This window comes from Pimephales promelas, chromosome 3 (genome assembly GCF_988280905.1).
Source record: "Pimephales promelas chromosome 3, fPimPro1.hap1.1, whole genome shotgun sequence".
Lineage (NCBI taxonomy): Eukaryota > Metazoa > Chordata > Actinopteri > Cypriniformes > Leuciscidae > Pimephales > Pimephales promelas.
Window position 1 is genome coordinate 23,411,454 of NC_142771.1, and position 22,025 is coordinate 23,433,478.

Below are 22,025 nucleotides of genomic sequence, written 5' to 3' on the forward strand. Positions count from 1 at the left end.
ATTCAATTAATGTATTGCCTATAGTAATTGGTAGGGGTGTAACGATACACTCCAAGATACTCCAAGATATATGATAAAAGGTTAACAAAAAATGTATGTTTTGATATTACATTGTGGGTTTAAATGAAGGCTTGGACTCGGTGCTTGTAAATCAAGGACAATGGTCACACCAGAACAAAAATATTTGATTTTGAAGCTGAAAATACAGAATTATTTTAGACAAATATTCTTGCACTTGTGACTAGACATATTTAGTTATATTTAAAATAATATTGGACACTTTTTACTGGTCAAGTTGCATAAGTCTTATGGCATTATCAGTACCCACAAATATTCCCTCATTGCATTATTATACATTATAATCAACATTATATAGAGTAGTTTAATGTAGTACTGACACTAAAACTTTTTTGAGAATTTTTTTTCTCACACAGTAATATTTATTTTGGGGAACTATCCATGATACGTATTGTTGCATTTTTGTATTGCTATATATTGTGGCCCGATATATTGTTACGCCCCTAGTAATTGGCTTTCAATGATTTAGCATTAAACTGAGATAATAATAATAAAATTTTATTTACTATAAATGGGCCCCCCTGGATGTGCCTAGATTGCCTATATATGCAAAAATCCGGGCCTGCTTGAAACATGTGGAACACAATGAGTTCAAAATATCATCAAAACTGCTCGTTTACAGTAAAAAATGCATGGAAAGCAAAGGAAACTGGGTTAAAATTCCAACCTGATATAGATTTGTATATACAGTTTTTTTTTTTTTCATGTCTCGTCTTGCCTGGGGCACGACAAGTGAGCCAGAACTGCCTCTGGTGCTCCTTCAAAACAAAAGGTAGCCTGCCCTACATGACAACATTGAGTTTAATGGTGAGATTTAAATGTAAGTGGACTGAACCCTTGAAAACACAGTGAAGACTCTGCGGCGATGTCCCTTGACCAACACGAGCATCATGAAAATGCCACTGCAGTGAACCTGTTTTGATAAGCTCTAGCGTTGCCTGTCTGAACACTGTTTCTCTATGGACTGTGCCATTGGTTAAAGGGGTCATTAACTGGCTTTTTAATTTTTTTTATATTTTTGTCTGAGGTTAACTTATGACGTTTGCTTGGTTTTTACATTAAAAAAATCATCAAAATGAATAAGTAATAGGCAATTTTCTAGCCCATTTTTGAGCTCAGCTCAAAAACGCTTGGTTTTATATCATGAGGTAGGCATCTATGTAATTTAGCTATGCGTGTATCGGTGGGCGGGGCAAAACCAGCCTGTTGAAGTAGGTGTTGATCTTCTCCTGCAGGGGTGGTGTTTTATCGTCTTTGACGTCATAGTTCCCCACTTTGAAAAACTGAGTCGTTTGCTGAGCCTTGTGTCAATAAAAGCTTTTATTGGACTAACAAGGACATTTTCAGTTCTGAAACTTGCAGGATATTCTTATAATATGATGACCTCATAGATGTGAAAAGCTCAAAGAAAAATTGATTTCTCAGTTCATCACCCCTGTAATAAAATTCAGACGACTCAGTTTCCTGTTCTTAGCGGCATGTCAGTCACCGTACCATGTCAGCTCAGGATTCGTGGAAGGCTTAGTCTTGCTGTGAACGAAATGCATTACATCTTTCTTTGTCATTTTTTCCCCTCCTTGCTTGATCTGACCCATTCAGAGAAGGCCAGCATGGTGCTCCTGTGTGATACCAGATCTTTTGCTCCACCTCACCATGGGAGCTCAGCTGCTTTTGCCTCACTGAGCCATGATACGTGTCATACAAGAAAGAGATCAGCTTCCCCACAGCACTGCAATTACACTCAATAAACTTTTTCACTGTCAGAATACAAATCATTTAAATGCTCCCTCATGGGCACGAAAACTCGAAACCCTCAATGTTCACCCAGACCCTTGTGTTTTGCATGTCGAAGGCCGTCGAAAATCACAAGAAAACACCTGCACGCTGAGCCTCCATCCATGCACATCTATTAAGGTCACTGATGCGTCTCTGCCCCGGAGTACTAGCGATCACGCCGCTTTTTTCCGCCAGTGCAAGGCAAACGTTTCTGGAGGGAAAACAACACTCTACTTGCGTTCTCCTGCCACTGTGTTTTATATTTAAAACAAAAGTCAGTCAAAGCGATCGCCCCCTAAAACAAACTCTGTGTGGCTCCGTGACCCACTTATTCCCTTGGCCACACGGCTCAACGTCATTCGAGCATACGTTGCAAGATTAAATGCAGCCATAAGGCCACAGGAACTGCAACAATACTCGCTCTTCCAGATGAGTGAGCAGAATGGTCCAACTCCTCACATTTAATACACTGAAGCAGAGGCACCAGTCATCACTGTCTGCGCTGCAGCGATTTACTTGCCGCGATGCCACTCCGATGCTTTATTTAGACGATAACGAGCCAGAAAATGTGCATCAACACACATCAAACTGTGATAAGTGCAAACAGTCTGCGTATCCCAAGGAGTGCCATCTAAGGCGAGCTGGCATCAAATAGGCACATCCGCAGACTGAAAAGTGTGAAAGTTAAGAAAGCCGAGGAGAATAAAAGCAAGGGCACGTAGAGCACAGTTGTTCAGCAGTTGACGTGACCTGGATGGCAGCGAAAGGGATTGAGCAGCCGCCACTGAGAGACAGAAGAGCCTCTATCTATGGGTGTATGCGGCGTGTGTGTGAGAGAGGGATGGAGAGAAAGCTTAGAATCAGATCCCAGTGTCAACGTATCTTAGCAACCGTCTCCGTCTCCCAGGTGACAGGGACTAACATCACTTCCTGTCTGTGTGGGAATGTGTGTCTGTGTACTAAGAGGTCTGCACGTGAAAAAGCACACAAAACGTGCATGCTAAGGCAAACGCTCGACTGCTCTCTGACCGGAGGCTGTTTAATTCTCCTGAATGTCAACGGTTGGTAACGTTCCCATTACTGGTGCGTTGGATTCAGAACGTGCATTCCTAATGTGACAGATATATAGTAATGTGGCACGCACACGAAGCTTCATAATGCCTCAGGGTGCGCTGAAAATAAGCACGATGGGACAGGCGCATTTAGTGGTGGCCATATAAATTGTTTGTTCAGCACAAAAGATGGTTAATTAGGATTGTTCAGTGTCAGATTATGCTTATATGTCCACACTGATCCAAGATATCTCCGTATATGTGTGGATTGTAGTCGTACATTGTGTCTGTGTCCAGCCTGATTATGTGTTATGCCAAGGGAAGCATGGCCAAGTGCTGCCATCTGGTAGAACTACTTGGCACAGGGGTCCACTGTATGGTTCCATGACATATTGGAGTGGTTAATTTTAACGCTGTGACACCATTTGGCAGAATCGAGCGTTTTGCAACCTATCATTCAGTCTATTTAAGTCACTCGTCCGCCCCCATCAAACAAATACTTTGCCTTAAAGAGATAGTTCATTTACTGCCCTCATGTCATTCCAAACCTGTAGGACTCTTGAGAAGAATGTTGGTATCTAAGTTTCGGTTCCCTTTGACTTTCATTGTATGGATATTGTTTGTCAGCATTTAAAATATCTTCTTTTTTGTTTAGAAATGCATACAGGTTTGGAACATGAAGGCGAGTAAATGACAAAATTAACATTTTGGGGGTGAACTATCGCTTTAAGGAAGACTTTGAATACAAAAATTGCTTGAGAAAATTAAGTTTATTTTAAGTTCATAAAACAACATTACTTGATTTCAAAAGACAAATTAAGAAAAAGTAAAACTTTCATAAAAATACAATAGTAACCGGATTCGAACGATTCATCTCGAGGCGAGCCGAAACGTCTTAATGTCTTGCTCTTCGGTCCCATCTGTGTGAAAAATCGTGTTACCGCTCACATGATACGGTGATAGGCTTGTGTTTAAATGTGTCAACGAATGCATGAGTATCAAAATAATGTCCTGATCTATAAACACCGATATTCTTCTCCTACGTACTTGCTTATAACTAAAAAGTAAAAAGAACAGAGCTTAGATGCCTCTCGTATTCCATAATGAAACATCTGAAGCAAGCAAAGAATGATGGGTAAAGTGGTCCTTAGATAAGGTCCATAAGAATTTCATCCTCCATGACACTCGAAACTGAAGGCATCCCAGGATTCTGTGCGACTGGCCCACGTGGACCTGTAGGGATCATCAGTTGACCTGTGGGAATGTGAAACTTATTATTAAATGTCAAAAAATCTAAGAGGTTTTAATACAAAATGAAACATAAACAGTTGTACAAACCACAGCAAATAAATGAAATCCCTTACACAATTAACGAGGTCACAGATGTGATAAAAATAAATTGTGCTAATGATACCACACTGGAAATTAAGTGTTACCTTGGTGAGGCTGCCTCCACTGAGCCTGCATCTGAGCGCCCCCTCCTGGTGCTGGATGGACCATCTGCTGGATGGGATGCATTCCCTGCATGCCCTGCATCCCACCCTGCTTAAGACAGAGAGATGAGATGAGACAAGCCGAACTGTGATTGGAGAGATGATTTCGCCGGTATGAAGGGGTCGCATTGACGCATTTTCTGTCAAATGATTCCAGGGGGTCTTGGAAATGATTGGCTGGAGTTTTGAGTCCTGCCGGTTCGACAGATGATTAAATTGCTTAATTTTCATTTCAGTGCTTCTAACTCAGTGGCTGTGTAAGTGGGTTAGGAATAGAATTTTAAGTGATTTCGAAACAATGGTCAAATAAGAAAATCGCATACCCCACCTTCAACAATAACTTGTTTGCAGGATATTTGGTGTATTCTATTTTATTTAGGCATCAGGAACGAATTATCTACTTTAAAGTCCCATGGGAATTGAACGTCAATTTACTTTTTTACACCGAAAATGTTTTATTTCCTAGTCCTAACAGACTCTTAATGATTTTGGCCATGTCTGAACGCCAGTTTTTATTTTTTTCCCCCCATGTCAGTCATCATTAGAACAAAACACATTTTAGACATAGGGAAAAACAGATTGTTTTGTCCAGACCTGTCCAAGCATTTGATCCTAACATGTATTTGCCCTTATGATAATGTACCATAGTCGTTGTAATCTTACAATTGTAGCATTTGTTACAATAAGGCTATAATTACAAGTAAGGCCATTGATGATGACGCATTATTATCCTTAGGCCAATGTTGACTTCTTTCTTTTTTTATAAATCTATAGCATTTGTTATTAAAAATAGAAACCTACACATTTATAAACTATAGCTACAACATGCCACAGTTGTAATAAAAATCTATAATCAAAAGTATTATCTATTAAAAAGTTCTACTAGTCAAAATTTGTCACAACTAAAATAAAACGTGATAAATTATACGAGTGGTCATTAGCAGTTTTAAAAGTTTCTAATTTATGTCTTTAATTTATGTGGCTGTTTTAGATCACGTTTGGCTTTCTCCATACCGTTTTAAAGTTGTAAATTCTCCACAAAAGGGTCCCACATTTTTTATCAGCATCACAATAGGAACAGCTCGCGCAAATCTAGGAGCTTGCTGGTGAGCAGTATAAGGTGATTCGCACGCAGCCAAAACATAAAATAAATAAACAGGTCTTCAGGTCGGACGGGAACTTAAAAGCTTGGAATGAGCAATCCATTAAGAGCCTAATTCTAATGAATAATTATTAATAAAAATTGTTATTGTAATTAAAGGTGCAGTATGCAATATTGACAGCTATTGGTTGAAATGGGTACTGCAGTGCAAATTCTAAATATTGAAGAGAGTTGTTTCCCCTTGCCCTCTCCTCAGACTCAATACTCACGTGGGTTGCCAGATTTAGGACATGCAACAGAACCGAGCGCAATTGACAATGGAAGGCGGGGAGACTTGTACATTTATGAGTCGATTCATCCCTGTTTTAATATGCTCCCGTTAATAGAGATTTTTAGATGGATGCCGAGGCTTTATAATATGTCGGGTAGACTCAGGTTGTCGAAATACTAAATTGGTAATGTGTGGTATAGCACAGACCAAAACAAAAAATGACATTGACACATTTCACAGTACAATAACTGGCTGTAGCATTGGTTTTCAGACAAACAAGTATGTTTCCTAAATATCTGCAAAAATATTACGATAGTTTTATGCTTTAGTACAATGAAAAAATGCAGTACTTTTAATAGCCTGATTATTTTTACATTTTGGATGTATTTTAAATCATGTTTTAAAAAAAGACCCGTCTGATTGTGACGTCATATTACGACCAATGCAGAAATTGTGCATGCTCGAAAATCTAGTGTGACAGTGGCTTAAGGAAGTGGTGTGGAAGGGCACCATGTGCTATTCACTGCACACACTTACAGGTTGTTGGCTGAGGAGGAGACTGCGGAGCTGGGGGTTTGCGCCTGGGTTTGGGAGCCGGAGCATGCCACCAGGCGGCTGGGCTTGAGCTTGGCCCTGATTGGGCGGAGCACCAGTGACTGGCGGCTGTTGATTGCCTGTTGCGGCTGCTCTCAGCTAATGGAAACCAAAATCACACACAGTGATGAAAAAAGAATGCAAGTGAACATTAGAAGGCACTGCTGTAAAACACTATATTGCATAAGTGCTAGTTCTGTGTGAAAGAGCTGTAAATACAGAACACTGTAAGTGTGTTAATGGTATTAGAGGGGACATTTTTCCCAGGAGTCCACTTATAATACAAGTCAAATACAGTCGTAACTTATTTGTTTAACTTGCATAACCATTTTCACTCTATTATATATAGAATATATATATTCAGAGTTTTGTTTGACACAGTAAGTAAACTGGATATGCACAAGCCAAATAGTTTCTTCTAGGGATGCAAACCATAGGAAAATGTAATGATTCCAGGGGCGGAATAATTGCAATTCAATATTGCATAATACAAAATGATGTAGTAGCATATTTCATGCATTCTTTATTTACTTTTATAAATAAAATACTACTGACAAATTTCATCTGTATTTTAAACTAAGCATTGTCATAAGAGCAGAAATTAAACTGACCGAAGGCTCAACAGCTTTACGTAAAACATGTTATACACTGCTTGCGCTGAATGTTTTTGATTTATTAAAAATAACCAAACTCGTCAGTCATCCATTCAGGAATCGGACCACATTGGTCTCGCAGTATGATTTGTATTCACTTAAAAGGTGGTGATGGTGCAGTGGATAAGACACATGCCTTTGGTGTGAGACACAAGACACTTAGTTAACCCCTTGTTGCTCCAGAGGTGTGCGACCTCTGACATATATAGCAATTGTAAGTCGCTTTGGATAAAAGCGTCAACTAAATGAATAAATGTAAAAGAACCAACTTAAGAGAGTCATTTATTCGAGAATGGGATGAACTGCACGGCACTGGTTGTGCTGTATGGTTTATGTTGGTTGTTGTCTAACTGGGAGTTTTTTTGGACAGAATAAGCTGCAAAGCAGACCAGACCGAATGTCAATGTGACACTATCCTCTTTCTGACCTTTAATCAGGTTGTCTCTTTAAGACATCTATATGTAAATGACTTCTGTTATGTTTGGCTAACCTCTTAGCATTTGAAATGAGTAACAACTCCACTGTCTAGATGCTGAATACTGAAAAGGTGTTGATATGTAAATGAAATGTAGGTGACTATGGCACATTTTTAAATGACACGCTTTTGCAGCTTAGTTGCATAAATGGCCTAGACTTAAACTACCGTTCTAAAGTCTGGGGTCAGCATTTGTTTAAAAAAAAAAAGAAGAAGAAGAAATTATAACTTCCATTTAGCAATGATGTATGAAATCAAATGGGACAGAAAAAGAAATTCGTTACAAAATATTTCAGAATCCAGAAATGCAGAAATGCAATTCAGGCCCCATTTACACGAAGGGAAAACGCAGATATTTCCCTGCGCATTGGCCTCTCGTTTACACGAAAACAGAAAATGATTATTTTAGGCGTTTTAGGTTCTCTCTTGACGATTCTGAGGATTCTGATTGGCTTGCATGGCTTTATCCTTAACCTCTACACAGCCACCAATAGGTTTGGCATAGTTATGATGGCGCTCGATGGCGTATTTATGCGGGTGTGTGAACGAGAAAACGGAGAGGGGGAAAATATTCGTTTTGCTAAATACCCGGCTTTGTGTAAATGTATGCAGATTTCCATAAAAATTTTAAGCAGCACAACTGTTTTAAAAATTGATAATAATGAGTAGTTTCTTTATATTACTGTATTTTTGATCAAATAGATGCTGCCTGTGTTCAGCAATGTCCCCTTTAACCCATGGCGTTATTCACAAGATTGGTGCTGAAATGGCAGAAAATCAAGTGGTGAAAACCTGTGTTTGCAGGAATTGCGGTCCTGGGTGTGAGAATGCATGCGTGTATAATTGTGTTTCTGATTCTCACCATGTTGTTTTGTCTCTGCTGGTCCTCCATCAGTGTGACCTGACTGACGGAGGGCAAGCCCACCACCACAGACTGAGGCAGAGAGAGAGAGGGACAGAGAAGAGGAGACGAGGAGGGTTTAGAACAGCATGCACATTCCATCTCAGGCCGAGGAGAAATACAAACCGGGTGAGTGCACAGGGCAAAAGAGACCGAGAGAGAGAGAGAGAGCAGGGCAGGGGAGAGACGAGAGGGGAAGAAGCACTGCTGGTTTACCTGCTGTTGCACGTTGCCATGCGTAACTGGGATGGGGCCCGGCGGTCTGTTGAGGAAGTTCTGATTGGACGGGACCTGTCCAGGTTGCATCTGACCAGCATTGTTTATCCGAGAAAAGGACACACAATAAATTACTGACAGAATTAAAACAAATGTGGCATAAGCACACTTCAAGCAAAATCGCTTTTTGATTTCTCTGAAGTGTCCAAAAATGCAGTTCTTTTCATAATGGGTGTACTGTTTTCATTATTGTACGTTGTTACGCTAGAGTTCATGTGCATTCACATTTTCAAGTGTGTGACTGTGGCATTGTTCACACTAATACGTTTTCTTTTGAAAGCGCATCTGTTTTGGCCTTTCGTCCACACTGAGACAGCATTTTTGTCAATAGAGACAGAGCTTTTTGAAGATACACTTCCAAGTGGATAAATTTGAAGAAGGTATTCGAAAACAATGACACATTTTTAGTCGTGTGAATCATATTGTACTGGTAGAAATATATGTTACATATACCCAGTATTGTGCTTGATATGTGCTATTCACTTTCACATTGTTGCTAAAGATATGTTTCTTTGTACACTCTTCATATAGCAGTCCTGCAAAGACGACAGAAAATATACTCCCAACTGCTGTTCTGCGGCAAAACATTAGGGCAGTTGTGTGTAGCCCAAACCCTATAATGGTGAGTGAGTGTGAACTGAACGCATCGGTAAATGGTGATGAGATATTTTGCTAAATAAAATGATTCTGGCAGAAGAATACCATGAGTACTTGATTACGTCTGTTCTGTAGGCATAATACAAGCAAGCGTTTATGAGGCTTTTCGGATGCACAATAAGGTTAATTTGACTTTTTAGTGTGGCCGTGAAAACTTTAGGAAAACACTAGTGTGGATGGAGAGCGTTTTGAAACGAAAAAGCAGTTTTCAAATGTAGGGTTCAATCCAAGTTATGCTCAAATCAACAGCAACTGTGGCATAATGTTTAGGTGCCAAGTCAATGTAATGGAGAGATGATTACAATAGAAGTAAAAAGGGTCAGTTTGCCATTTTTACTGCCATTATAGGTTTAAGGCATTCCATTATCATTGCAATGAAGTTGAAAAAACAGAGAAGGTACATTTACATAGAAAATTATGTAATTTTAACATTTACGATTTGGCCTGTATGTGTCTCACTGTAACCCAGACATTTAGTCTATTTTTATTTTTTTTTCAAAGAGGGACAAGTTGAAATAATTATTATTTTGATAAACATTATTTCCAGGGATGCAAAAAAAAAGGTGAGGCAGATCTGAGGAAAACCTTCATTGGGAATTTATTGCGAAAGAATACGCTCCAAATACCACATATACTTAACAATTTTCACTGGCTCTTCAATTTTACAGGCTATTTACTCAGAATATACATTGAGAGTGAAATTCTCAGGTTACCTTTAGAATGGCTGGAATGATTCTCAATTTTTCTCCCTTTTCAATTAGAAATCATTGAAACCATTAGCTGTTCAGCTGGCATGTTGATGCCAACCAGGACATGCGCCAGTAACACATGGATACAATTTTGAAATGTTGTCGTCAACCTTGTGGACCTTTATTTTAAATTTTAATAGAATTTATTTAAAATTCATTTAACTCGCAATTAGCACTTAGAGAGTGTTAATGTTAAATGCTGTGTGCATTATGTGGGCAACAAATGCAAAACCAGAGACAATAACTCACAAGACCCATCACACATAACTAGATTGATTTCATTTTTAAATAAACTGTTAAATAACTTTTATTTTACACGTAAACATTTTACAGAAACAAAAGATTGTTTTACTTTAGATGTGGATTACATCACATCTGTGCATGTTTTTTGTGTATCATATTAACAATTTAAAAATTTTACGCTGCTTAGTTTGCATCATATAAAAGTGTGTTTATTTGGATTGAAAACAACACCATTTTGTGTGACTCACCGATCGGTGCTGCTGCACTTGTTTGTGGTTAGTGATGACCTGCCGAATACCATTGACGAATCCGCTTTGGTCATTAGGGATGAGTCCCATGAAGATCCTCTTCCTAGACGAGTACAGCAGCATCAGCACACGCACCTCACATGGAGCACTGTGGGGGAAGTGCACACAGCCAGCCTACACACACACACACACACATATATATATATATATATATATATATATAGATAGATAGATAGATAGATAGATAGATACACATATACATCAAACTATGTGGGAATCCACACATCTAGACAGCACACACAACTAGAGTGACTGGAGAGCTGCCTGTGCCTGCATGATTATATTTGAAGACAGGATTAAAATGAACTAAGCAGCCATTTTTCAGACACAGATTGAACCTAAAACTGAATTTAATCAGTGTTAAAGGTGATTCACTACTGACGGATCTCTTAGTCTGTGTCAAGGGATCTAGCTCCAGGGTAAAGGTTCATTTCAGACCCTTTCATTTTCAGATGAAATGCAGGCTGTGGGAATAACTATTTTTTTCCCATAACTAAATGTGAAAATCTTTGTATTTTGCTGCAGTGACACTTAAAAGCAGAGGAAGAACTCCCTCAAGAGGCTGAAGAGCGTTATTACACACTACCACATTTTCTTTAGTAGTCTGCAATGAGAAATACAACAAAAACACAGAAATATGCATAGGCAACATAAAAACTCTGTTCTATATGAGAAGTTATTACAGGAGGAGGTTATAAATACGATGCTGTTCATGTACTCACAAATCCATTGGTCATAATGCGATACAGTCCCTTCAAAGACTCCATATCTTTATTAGTGAAGAGAAACTGCACCATACGAGAGTTCCTAAACAGAGGGCCCAGAGTAGTCTATAGAAAAATAAGATGACATATGGATCATTGTATTAATGACCCATGTGACCCAGACATTTGACCAGCACTTCAAAATGTGTTTTAGGATGAAATTAACAAAAGCAGTTTGAGTGCCAGTTTAAAGTCAATAGGAGATTTATTTTTTTTAATCTAATTTAAATATTGATCTAATTTAAATACATTTAAAGTATAAGTCTAATTATTTTTTTTAAGGAATTAATCTGTACAATGAATAGTCTTTAAATTAATATTCTACTTATTTACTGTATAGCTTACTGTGTGTAGCAAGGAAGTAGGAGTGAATCAAAAGTAGAAGGACAAAATGAGAAGAGCAGAAGAATATGGTGAAGAAAGGAGGACAAGGAGGAGAAGATAAAAGGGGGAGAAAGGGCATTATGAGAAAAAGATGATCAATTAATCAAGAGATGATTATTAAGAAAGAGGAGATGATAGAGTAGAAAATGAAGAGGAGAAGAAATAGGAGAAAATGAGGTGATGATTAAAACCATAGTCCACATAAAAATGAAAATCAGCCCATGATTTACTCACCCTCAAGTCATACTAGGTGTGTGTGACATTCTTCTTTCAGACGAATACAATTCAAGTTATATTAAAAAAAAAATGTCCTGGCTCTTCCAAGCTTTATAATGGCAGTGGATTGCCGTTTCTGTTTTGAAGTCTGTCAAAGTGCATCCATCCATCCATCATAAAAGAGCTCTGCATGCCCTGGGGATTAATAAAGTCCTTCTGAAGCGAAGTGATGAGTTTGTGTAAGAAAAATACTCATATTTGACCATATTCTACCGGCCAAACGGTCATAAGCAGTCTACGGTCATATACATTCTTACACCTAAAGCACAGCTTAAGCAACTTGTGACGTCGGAAGTAGCGAAATGCATCATGGCGTAGTGTTAATATCAGCAATACTTCCCATTAAATGCATAAGTTGGATACATTTGTTTAGACTTAAGTGGAATACATATGTTCGTTTGGCCGGAAGCTAGTTATTTTACTATATAAAGGTTTGAATATGAATATTTTTCTTACACAAACTCACCACATCAATTCATTGCCATTATAAAGCTTAGAAGAGCCAGGAAACTTTTTTAATATAACCGATTGTATTCGTCTGAAAGAAGAATGTCATACACACCTGGGATAACATGAGGGAGAGTAAATCATGGGGTAATTTTCATTTTTGGGTGAACTACCCCATTAAATTGTTCTAAACCTGTACGAGTTTCCTTTCAGTTGAAGTTGAACACAAAATAAGATATTTTAAAGAATGTTGGTAATCAAACAATTGACGGTGGCATTGACTTCCATTGGGAAAAAAATGGTGTCCATCAACTGTCTGGTTACCAGTCTCACTTAAAATAACTTATTTGTGTTAAACTCATACAGGTTTAGAAAAACACAAGGATGGGTGAACTTATCACTTTAAGGTAGGGGAGGGAATGAAGGAGTAGAAAAAAGGAAAAGGAAAATATTTGGAGGAGGGAATGAAAAGGTGCAGAAAAAAAAAATGAGGAAGAGCCTGAAAAAATATAGACGAAGAATGGGGAGGAGATGACGATTAAATGATGGAGAGGAAGAAATGAAGAAAGGATTTAAGAGGAAAATAACAGAAATTAGAAGATGATGCAGGAAGACAAAAAGGAGGAGAGGACAATGATGAAGAAATAAGAGGTGACAGAAAATGGAGGAAAGAATAAGATGAAGAAAACACTGAAAGATAATGGAGGAGATAATAAAAGAACACATGAAGTAGAATATCAACATTTTGGAAAACAAGAAAAAGAAGAATGAAAAGAAATTGCTTCCTTTGCAAGCAGAGCAGTAATGTATCCTGCAGGGAATGACAATGTTCACATTTACCAGGAGCTGCTGAGGGATGAGCTGCATGATCAGCTTCTGTGGCCACTGGTCTGTATTTCTGAAAAAAAAAAAAAAATACACCATGTCATTCTCTCTGTGCATCTCTATCATTCATCCCACATTATGCAAATCTGGGCCAAACGAGAGTAACTCACAGATTCTCCCCTTGGCTCACTTGGACCTGGCAGGGCAGGGAGCGTGTAAGTTTTGTGTTGGAGTCCACGGAGGAAGCCTTGGGCTTCTGCGGTGATTGATGGAGACAGAGGGAAAGGTGACAAGGGGAGGGAAAAAAGGAGAGGCAGAATAAGATGAAGAGGTTAACATACACAGAGTAAAAAGACTTTGCTGGCAGAGATGGATGGTGGGACTCAAGGCAGGAGGTCTCGTGAAATAAACAACCTGTGTGTGCAACTTCCAACAAGAGAGATCGCACTGACAACGGAACAGCTGCTAACATTATTATGTCAATCAAAACAGCACAGGCAATAAACAAACGAACCACAAAATAGCTAATTTTGCCTCAAGATCCCTGCAGTTTTTGAACACAAGAATATTTCCCCCAAGGAAACATGTCTGATGGAACCTAATTTTTCAGGGCTTTGTTTAGACAGACTTGTTGACTCAAGCAAACAGCCATTCAATTTTGTAAATATACCAGATTTGCACATCCGAACTACAAACTACCCTACAGTATCGCTGCAAAAGGACAGTGTGGATAAAAAAAATCAGAACTAATCTGCTGTTCGACAGAGTTGTGGCGCAGAATTGCTATTGATTTAATTTACACAGCGCAGCTTGGCAGTGTTTGTGTTTGCGAATAGTGTGCGATGAGCTGTGTGAACTCATCATCCAGATGGTGACTCCGCGATAGGCCTCAGCAACGGAGCGTGCCGCCGTGCTTGATAAGCTGGCATGTTGTTGACCAGATGGTGATAATGACCACGATGTGTGCGTCTATGTTTTTATTTCCTGATCATTTTGTTCTTCAGAAAGTCTATGGGTGACGTCACAGACGCTTTGTCCATATTTTTTACAGTCTATGGTTGACCCATTGTCGAAAGAAAACATTTCAATAGTTGACTGCGTGTTCGAGAATATTTATTGCTAAGACACCCCTGAGATGATCTCGTGTCCATTGTGGAATGGTCAGTAGAGCTTCATTAATCTAAAGAGTCTCCCATAAATCAAACAGAAATCAAGAAACAGCATTGATTCCATTAGAGTCTGCGCAAATGGCATCCCAAGGGTCACCTAACAATACATCAATGAAATGCGACTAGATAGCTTTAACAGTTTCAGTCTCAGTGAGCGAATCAAGCTTTTACACACATCTATAAAAGCCTACATTTTACAGGTAAGTTATTGGAGTTTTTCAGAGAGATTAATTGAGACACTAATCACGTCACCTTATCCAGTAGGACACCTCAAACAAAACACCCCTCGCACACCTGCTTGGTGCAGACAGTCGTTTAGGACAACTGTCATACATTGCTGTCGTATCTTTCAACAGTGTTATTTAAGTATTATTGATATGCTTTTTATTTATTAAATACTATTCTCCTCTGACCTCTAGCATCAACAAGGCATTTTCACCCACAGGACTGCCGCATACTGGATGTTTTTCCCTTTTCACACCATTTTTTCTAAACCCTAGAAATGGTTGTGCGTGAAAATCCCAGTGACTGAGCAGATTGTGAAATACTCAGACCAGTCTGTCTGGCACCAACAACCATGCCATGCTTAAAATTGCTTAAATCACCTTTCTTTCCTATTTTGACATTCAGTTTGGAGTTCAGGAGATTGTCTTGACCAGGACCACACCCCTAAATGCATCGAAGCAACTGCCATGTGACTGATTGATTAGATAATGTCATTAATAAGAAATTGAACTGGTGTTCCTGATAATCCTTTAGGTAGCTTCAATTTATTTTTATTTCAGTTTTAGTATGTTTTTTTTTTTTGTTTAAATTTAAATTCTATTTTTTTCAATAAAGAAAATAGTAAAATAATTTTTTTTTGTTTTTTTTAGTAGTTTAAGCTATTAAAAAAAATATCAACACTGGCTTGTTATTAGCAACATTAAGAAAGATTATTCATCATTTTGGGGCATTTTCTGTTCTTACTTGTACTAAACCATATAGTCCAGACTAATGATTATAAATCTGTCAGGAAAAAATAAAAAACAGAAAGGAAACTGTCTGAACATTTTTATAATTAATTAATAAACTAGTGGGTTTTTTTTTTTTTTTTTTTTTTGTCAGTGTCAGCTGCAAAAACGTAGTTGAAAATGCTGACTCGTCACCTCCTCCGTGTAGTGGACGCGCCTTTAAAGAGAAAAGGATGTTTCATACAGATTACATAATCAAAGAGTATTTGTTTTCGATTTGAATTGGTTTAGTAATATGTCTAGACATATTTCTAATGTTTGTGAGCCAAGTATATGCTGAGTTCAGTTCATTTTAGTGACACAAGATGGCAGAAAGAGCACCCTGGTTGTTTTCTTTATTTTAACAAAAGCACAAAGTTTTGTTGTTATCATAAGTGACACAAATAAAAGTATACCCTTTACAGTTTCAAATGCTGTTTTACTCTTTACTCTTATATGTCCAAAAATGACGGAGTAAGTTCTTAAGTTCTTTCCGCTATTATCAGGAAAAAAATAATCCTCCAGGAACACTTGGATATGTGCCAATAATAGAACATTTATCGAGGTTAAAGTTGGAGCGAGCGGCCATGTAAAGTGTGAAAATGTTAGGCTACTACTAGATATCAAATGATAAGCCACAATAAGGCTGATGAGTGATGAGGCAAACCTTTTAATTTCCTGCCCGATGCACTGCAATTACCATATGGACCAGCTTTGTTAAGATCTGTCGTGACTTTGCCACTTCCAGTAGATCTTTTTTTAACTAATTTAAACTTTGGTCGACTAAGCGAATTCTTATCGACTAATGTTTGGTCAATTATTAGGAGCTGCCCTACTAATCACCATTCAGTATGCAAAAATTACCATGACATCACTAGTATAAGCTTCTCACCTCCTGCCATTCTAGAACTCCACTCCACGCCACAATCTTGTTGGCAACACCCTGCTGTGCCCCAGCCGTGGGTGCAGGTACAGCAGTCTGGAAAATAAGAATTTATTGAAAGGGCAAGAGCATGATAAAAAGGATGAATCCAAATGAAACAGTATCCACAGAAATACATTTATCAAATCTGACCATGCCAGGCTGAGTTGGTGGAGGTGTCGGCTGATTGTTGGACTGCTGCTGAGGGGGCTGAGGAGGTGGCTGGTTGGGTGCGGGCGGGCCTGGTGGTGGGACTGGTGGTTGCGGTTGGGGCTGCTGAGGTGGAACTTGCTGCGTTAACACTGGCGGTGACACTGTGGTAACTGTAGATAGGCTGGGTTTACCTCCTGATGGGAGAACTGGTGGTTGGCTGAAAGGTGGAGTTTGCATTTGAGGAACTGCAAACAAAACAAATAACTCAGTAAATGGTGTTTCAAATACAGATAATAGGTAAAGCACGAACACAGCAGAAAATTCAAGAAGCAGCAATAAAATCTGACTCACATCGCTTCTGCTGATTTGCAGCTTCTAATGCCTTCTGTGCTGCATCATGGGCAGCGTTTAGAGAGGGATTCTATGGGAAGAGAGTGTGAGTGTGTGTAACAGAAGGACACCAAGTCATGAGGCCTCATCATTAGTGTGCACAGCCTCATTTGAAAACAAAGCCAGATCTTTCCACAGAATACAAATGCATTCATGCACATCTTATCTACCACTTAGATCTATTCAAATGAGATTATAATAACAGCTGTTAGTCTTATCTTAAGAATCAAAACAAGGCTGTGTATTACCGATAATGTGCTTCCAATTAGGCGCAGAAAGGTTTAGAATGAATAGACTGCTCTACATCACTGAAGCAATGAGACAGAGCCAAAAATTAACCTTTTACTTCACCTGCCAATGGTAAGTGAACTGAGACAATTAATCGCTCATTAAAACGGCATAATTTCCGTGGCAAACAGCGCAGACTGGCATCTCACTCACACCATCATATAAATTTCTTGGATCTGAAAGACTTTGAGATCTACCGTGATTTCGTTACGCACACACTTTTTAATTAGACCTTTAATTGAATGGAAATGAGTAATTCTAACTGACACATACCTGGTATGGAAGGCCTGTGTTCATCTGAGGAGGAGTCTGGGCTACAGTACCCAGAGGAGAATGGGATACAGGCAGAGACTGAGGTGGCAAGACAGGTTTGAGGGAGACTGGACCAGAACCTCCACCAGGAGCAACTGGACACACACACACACAAACGTAAAAAAAGCATTAACCAGAGCAAATATAATACTACTAGAGGTCTAAAGGTTTACTGTGAAAATTGTATCCAAGTCACATCCTCATTTCAGTACCTCCATTTAAAGTCCATTCCACTAAAATGTAAAAGATTCAAAAACGGTCATAAAGGCATCATAAAAATAATCAAACGAGCGGTTTAATCCAAGTCTTCTGAAGAGACACGAGGACTTTATATGATCAGATTTACTGATCAACGCACATACTGTAGTAAACATGGGACGTTCAAACGTACATGCGTGTGAGACAAGTGAGAATGCCATGAGGGTGAGTAACTCAAATAAAATTGATACACTTTGCGATTAGAACTGTGATTGGTTGAACTGACCATTTGAAAGGCATGCACTGTAGTCAGAGAGAGTGTCACCATTTAACATTTTAATCAGCAGTACATTTTTATCAACTTATTTTTTCTTAGAAGGAGGAAGAAGTAACATGTAAATGGTTTAAAGTGGTAAAAAAAAATGTGGCTTAAAGTATTGCAATTGTATTGTGAGTTCAGTACAGTGAATTGTATTAAATCGTGACATGAGTCTCATTACACCCCTAAATAATACAATTTTATCTCCTCCCATGTGACAAAATAGGGCTGTCCATGAGCTGACAAAAACTGTTGAGGATATATCACAGCACATTCATAAACACATCAAAGCAAGCGTCTTTCTTACCAGGGAGTGCAATGCCCCTGACTAACACCATGTGAAAGGGGTCTTGACTGTAGTCTGGGTGCGAGGACTCTGGTGCACCTGCTACCGAAGATGCTCGTTCAAAAAGAGAGCGAAGCGCTGGAAGTTTCCTTGGGGCTATTACAGAAAAATGGATGCCCCGCTACAGCCCAAAAAAAGTAAAGTAAAGAAATAAATAAAAAAGATTATAAATTACATATCGAGAAACAGACACCACATTCTATAAATGAACGACTCATCTTAAAATTTGTCAAGACTACAAAGTGGAACAAATAACACATCAAATTGTAGACTATGACAGAATCAACCAGTATGACCAGTATCAAGGCAAACACATTAAATTAGAGGGTCTATCATTACATAACATTTAGGAAATGAATAACTGAAGAAAGGAACGCAGTGCAGACTCACGTCACGTATTATCTGGACCAGGCTGTCTGCAGTGCAGCCTGTATAGCTGACGCTTTCCACAGCCGGTAGTAAGTATGGGGGAGAATTACACAGCAGCACACAAACCTTGTGGGTCTGACCACTAAAGAGAGAAACAATAGTTAAATTTCCATCCAACTTTTTGTGCTATTCAGTTATCGACAAAGTGAAAATGCTTTAAAAAATGTTTGCGAATATTTGCTGTCTCCAGCCCAGCCTGTTTACATACAATTGGTCGTTTACTGATAAAATGGTGTGTGTGACAATGACAACCCTAATACATTGTCACATAATTTTAGTATCGCAAACTAAATCTGCCCTTGAGCTGTTTCCATACATCAGTTTGTCTGTAACACAAATTACATTGCATCTTTCACATCCCAAATGTAAATTTAGTAGAATGGGGAAATAAGACAGCAGAATTTTGATTCCACAGAACAAGTTCGAGAACTCACATTTGCTCCCTCATCTTTTTGAAGTCGTCAAAGAGCTGCAGGGCCACAGAAAGACCCTCAGCTATGAGACTGCAGCTCTCTGCTCCGCCTCCCATGAATCTGTGCAAAAAGCATCATCGTAAGCATTCAAAAACAAAAAAAAACTTTAAAGCAGATAATACATTCATAACTAACTTATCATCTAAACATCCAAGAGCACAATTGTATCCCATAATTCCAATTGTAAAATGCAAATGTGATGAAAGCCCTTACTGGATACTGTCAATCCAAGAGACAAACTCAAAAGCTGAGCTGGTTGGAGCGTGGCACTGGACGTAGGATTCTGGAGCACAATCCACTGTGTTGAAGACCACCAGTCCATACTGAGTGCCACCATACTGATAAAGGAAAAAGATCATTAGATGGGATATATGAAATGATGGCAGTAATGAAAAGAGATAGTGTAAACAGCTTCATCCAACTCACATCTCCTCCAAAATCAGTTTCAGCAGGTGGTCCTCCATTAAAATACCTGTGATCACAAAGTAGGTTTGTAAGGAAGTCTAACAAGCATCAGAATGAATAAACAGGTGATGACTCTTACTCTATAGTCGGTAGTATGTAATTCTTCCGAAGTGATTCAAAATATGGACCAAGGTTTGCAGTTCCCTCTATGACAAACACTACATCTGACACCTGATTCAACCCAGACTTGGAGGTGGGGTCCATATGGGTCACCTTGGGTCTGCAAGCAAGACAGACATTAGATCAATTTCATACAGAACATTTGCTTTAAGTATTAATTACTATTATTGTATTGCATTGTATTGTGTGACTTTTCACTATAAAGCGGCGTAATGTTTTGTTATTTTGTATTTTACTGTTATTTTATTATCACGTCTATTCTAAAATCATACACATTTGCTCTCAAAACCTAAACAAACGCCTACAATTTTTTTTTTGTATGATTCAATGTTTCAGTTCGTGTCAAAAAAATATTTGACAGCCTCATTTTGGCTAATATATATTTTTTCTCTTCTCGTCCAATTAAACAGTAAATTCGTTCAATGCAAGTATAATGCAAGTGCAAATAAACTGAAACATACAACGTGAACACATTTAAGTCTAACACATACAAGTCTTAGCGTGTTAGTTAACGTTAGCCGTTATCCTCAAATGCTAATTTAGCTCATGTGTCTTACCTGCTAGTATAAGTAGATCTGACTCTTAATAAAAATAAAAGGGGCTGATACAGTCATTGACATTGATTATATGTACACCAGCCGCCTTTAGTTGTATTATGAAAGCTTCATCTGAACGTCGTTCAGCAACAACAAATATCGTGATTTAAGCTCGGCAATCGACAATCCGGTCTGGTCTTGGATCCGGGAAATGACTGGGTTGGTGAATCGATTTATGAGTGATCGATTTTTCTACCAACAGTATGTAAATTTAAAAACCCCACCTCAAACATAACTTGGCATCCATCAAAAAACACCCATCCATCCATTTGTTGTATATATGTATTTATTCGCAACCCACTTAGTTTTACTTACCTAAACCTTTTGTTCAATCTTACTTTAAATTATGATATTTTATCTATTTTTTTATGTGATTTATTGATGCTTTTTGTAATGGGTTTTCATTGAAATGCACTTAAAGATGCATTTCTTTTATGACTGGTCTAAAGCAGCCCTATATTATATTCACCTGCTACTATGTCTAATCTGGCCACCTGCCTAGATCACAGAGCTGAGCTGGTTTCTAATGGGCATTACAACTGGGCTTTGCATTATTTTACATTAATGGGAAATTATATTTTAATAATCTTAAATCTCATAAACGTATATTATCATCATCATCATCATCATCATCATTATTATGCATACAACGGTTTCTATTTAAGAGCAATCAACTAAGTAAACAGTAGATGTCACCAAAGTCATCCAAAAATAAATTACAAACAGCTTGGAACTGTTTACAACTAGGCTTCTAAAGCCTATAGTCAAGTCAAGTCACATTTAGCCTATTTATATAGCGCTTTTCACAATACAGGTTGTATCAAAGCAGCTTCACAGTGATAACATGAAACTAGTACAACACAGATCAATAATATTGCTAAACACTAAATAACCCCAACTGAGCAAGCCAAAAGCAACTGGCTAATAGCTAACTACCTATAGGCTAACTGTTTTTGTTTGTTAGTTAGTTTGTTTGTTTGTGACCAATAACATTACACGTACACAAGTCAGTCCAGTCTCCGCTACTTCACTGAATATCAGAAAGGGACAGATAACAAGTGATTGGAGAAAGAATCGTGTTTTTAGGTCGGTGTGCAGACTGTTTCCTGTTGTCCCCGTTGCTCTTTACTGCAAGAATGTGCATAATTACTCTGACTGTCCCAAGTGACACAACCTGCTGTCAAACGAGAACAGCGAGCCGCGAGCTAAGTGGCCCTGAGGCTCTGTGTGCTCTCAGTTCTTTTTCCAGCAATAGAATCTATTCTCTAGTGAGCAACGAAGAGCTTCAAGTTCATCATATTTAAAACCTCCTATGCAAACAATGCTCTGAATCAGTTTAACCCATTTGAAGCTATTCTCTTACACCCCCTGGCTGACTTCCTTTGCTTTTCACAGTCAGTAAACAGAAAAGGGTCCCCATAGGGTTAGTTATGATTGTCTGAAACTTTGGGCCAATGTCCTGTTTCCAAATATGAGGATTTTTTTTAGAGATGCATTTACTGTGTGCTCTATTCCACATCCATCTCTAG

The 22,025-nt window shown here is 38.5% G+C and overlaps 1 protein-coding gene across 5 annotated transcripts; it reads right to left on the minus strand.

Annotated features, from left to right (window-relative positions):
- Positions 1-3,657: 3,657 nt before the first annotated feature.
- med25 (mediator complex subunit 25) lies at positions 3,658-20,648 on the minus strand. Of its 5 annotated transcripts, none has more exons than XM_039686512.2 (20): positions 20,458-20,648; positions 19,860-20,000; positions 19,742-19,787; positions 19,529-19,653; positions 19,277-19,375; positions 18,804-18,924; positions 18,375-18,534; positions 17,512-17,645; positions 16,912-16,981; positions 16,561-16,805; positions 16,378-16,464; positions 13,495-13,577; positions 13,340-13,397; positions 11,351-11,458; positions 10,569-10,742; positions 8,612-8,701; positions 8,357-8,428; positions 6,310-6,465; positions 4,343-4,451; positions 3,658-4,160 (listed from the first exon to the last, which is right to left on the minus strand). In XM_039686512.2, the coding sequence occupies exons 2-20, from the start codon at positions 19,982-19,984 to the stop codon at positions 4,054-4,056; spliced, it is 2,169 nt and encodes a 722-aa protein (XP_039542446.1). In that variant the 5' UTR covers positions 19,985-20,000; positions 20,458-20,648; the 3' UTR covers positions 3,658-4,053. The 5 variants fall into 5 exon arrangements, with proteins under 5 accessions (XP_039542446.1, XP_039542445.1, XP_039542444.1 ...); XM_039686511.2 differs by having other exon boundaries at positions 4,343-4,448; positions 13,495-13,580; XM_039686510.2 differs by having other exon boundaries at positions 13,495-13,580.
- Between the last annotated feature and the right edge of the window lie 1,377 nt (positions 20,649-22,025).

What these genes read in the sequence shown, in the direction of transcription:
- med25 (XM_039686510.2), bottom strand. Translation starts at nt 19,984, where the DNA reads ATGGACCCCACCTCCAAGTCTGGGTTGAATCAGGTGTCAGATGTAGTG. An exon ending in TCTTGGATTGACAGTATCCA is followed by an intron (nt 19,376 to 19,528) that starts GTAAGGGCTTTC and finishes CTTTTTGCACAG; the next exon opens with ATTCATGGGAGGCGGAGCAG. An exon ending in AAAAAGATGAGGGAGCAAAT is followed by an intron (nt 18,925 to 19,276) that starts GTGAGTTCTCGA and finishes TTCTCTCTTTAG; the next exon opens with TGGTCAGACCCACAAGGTTT.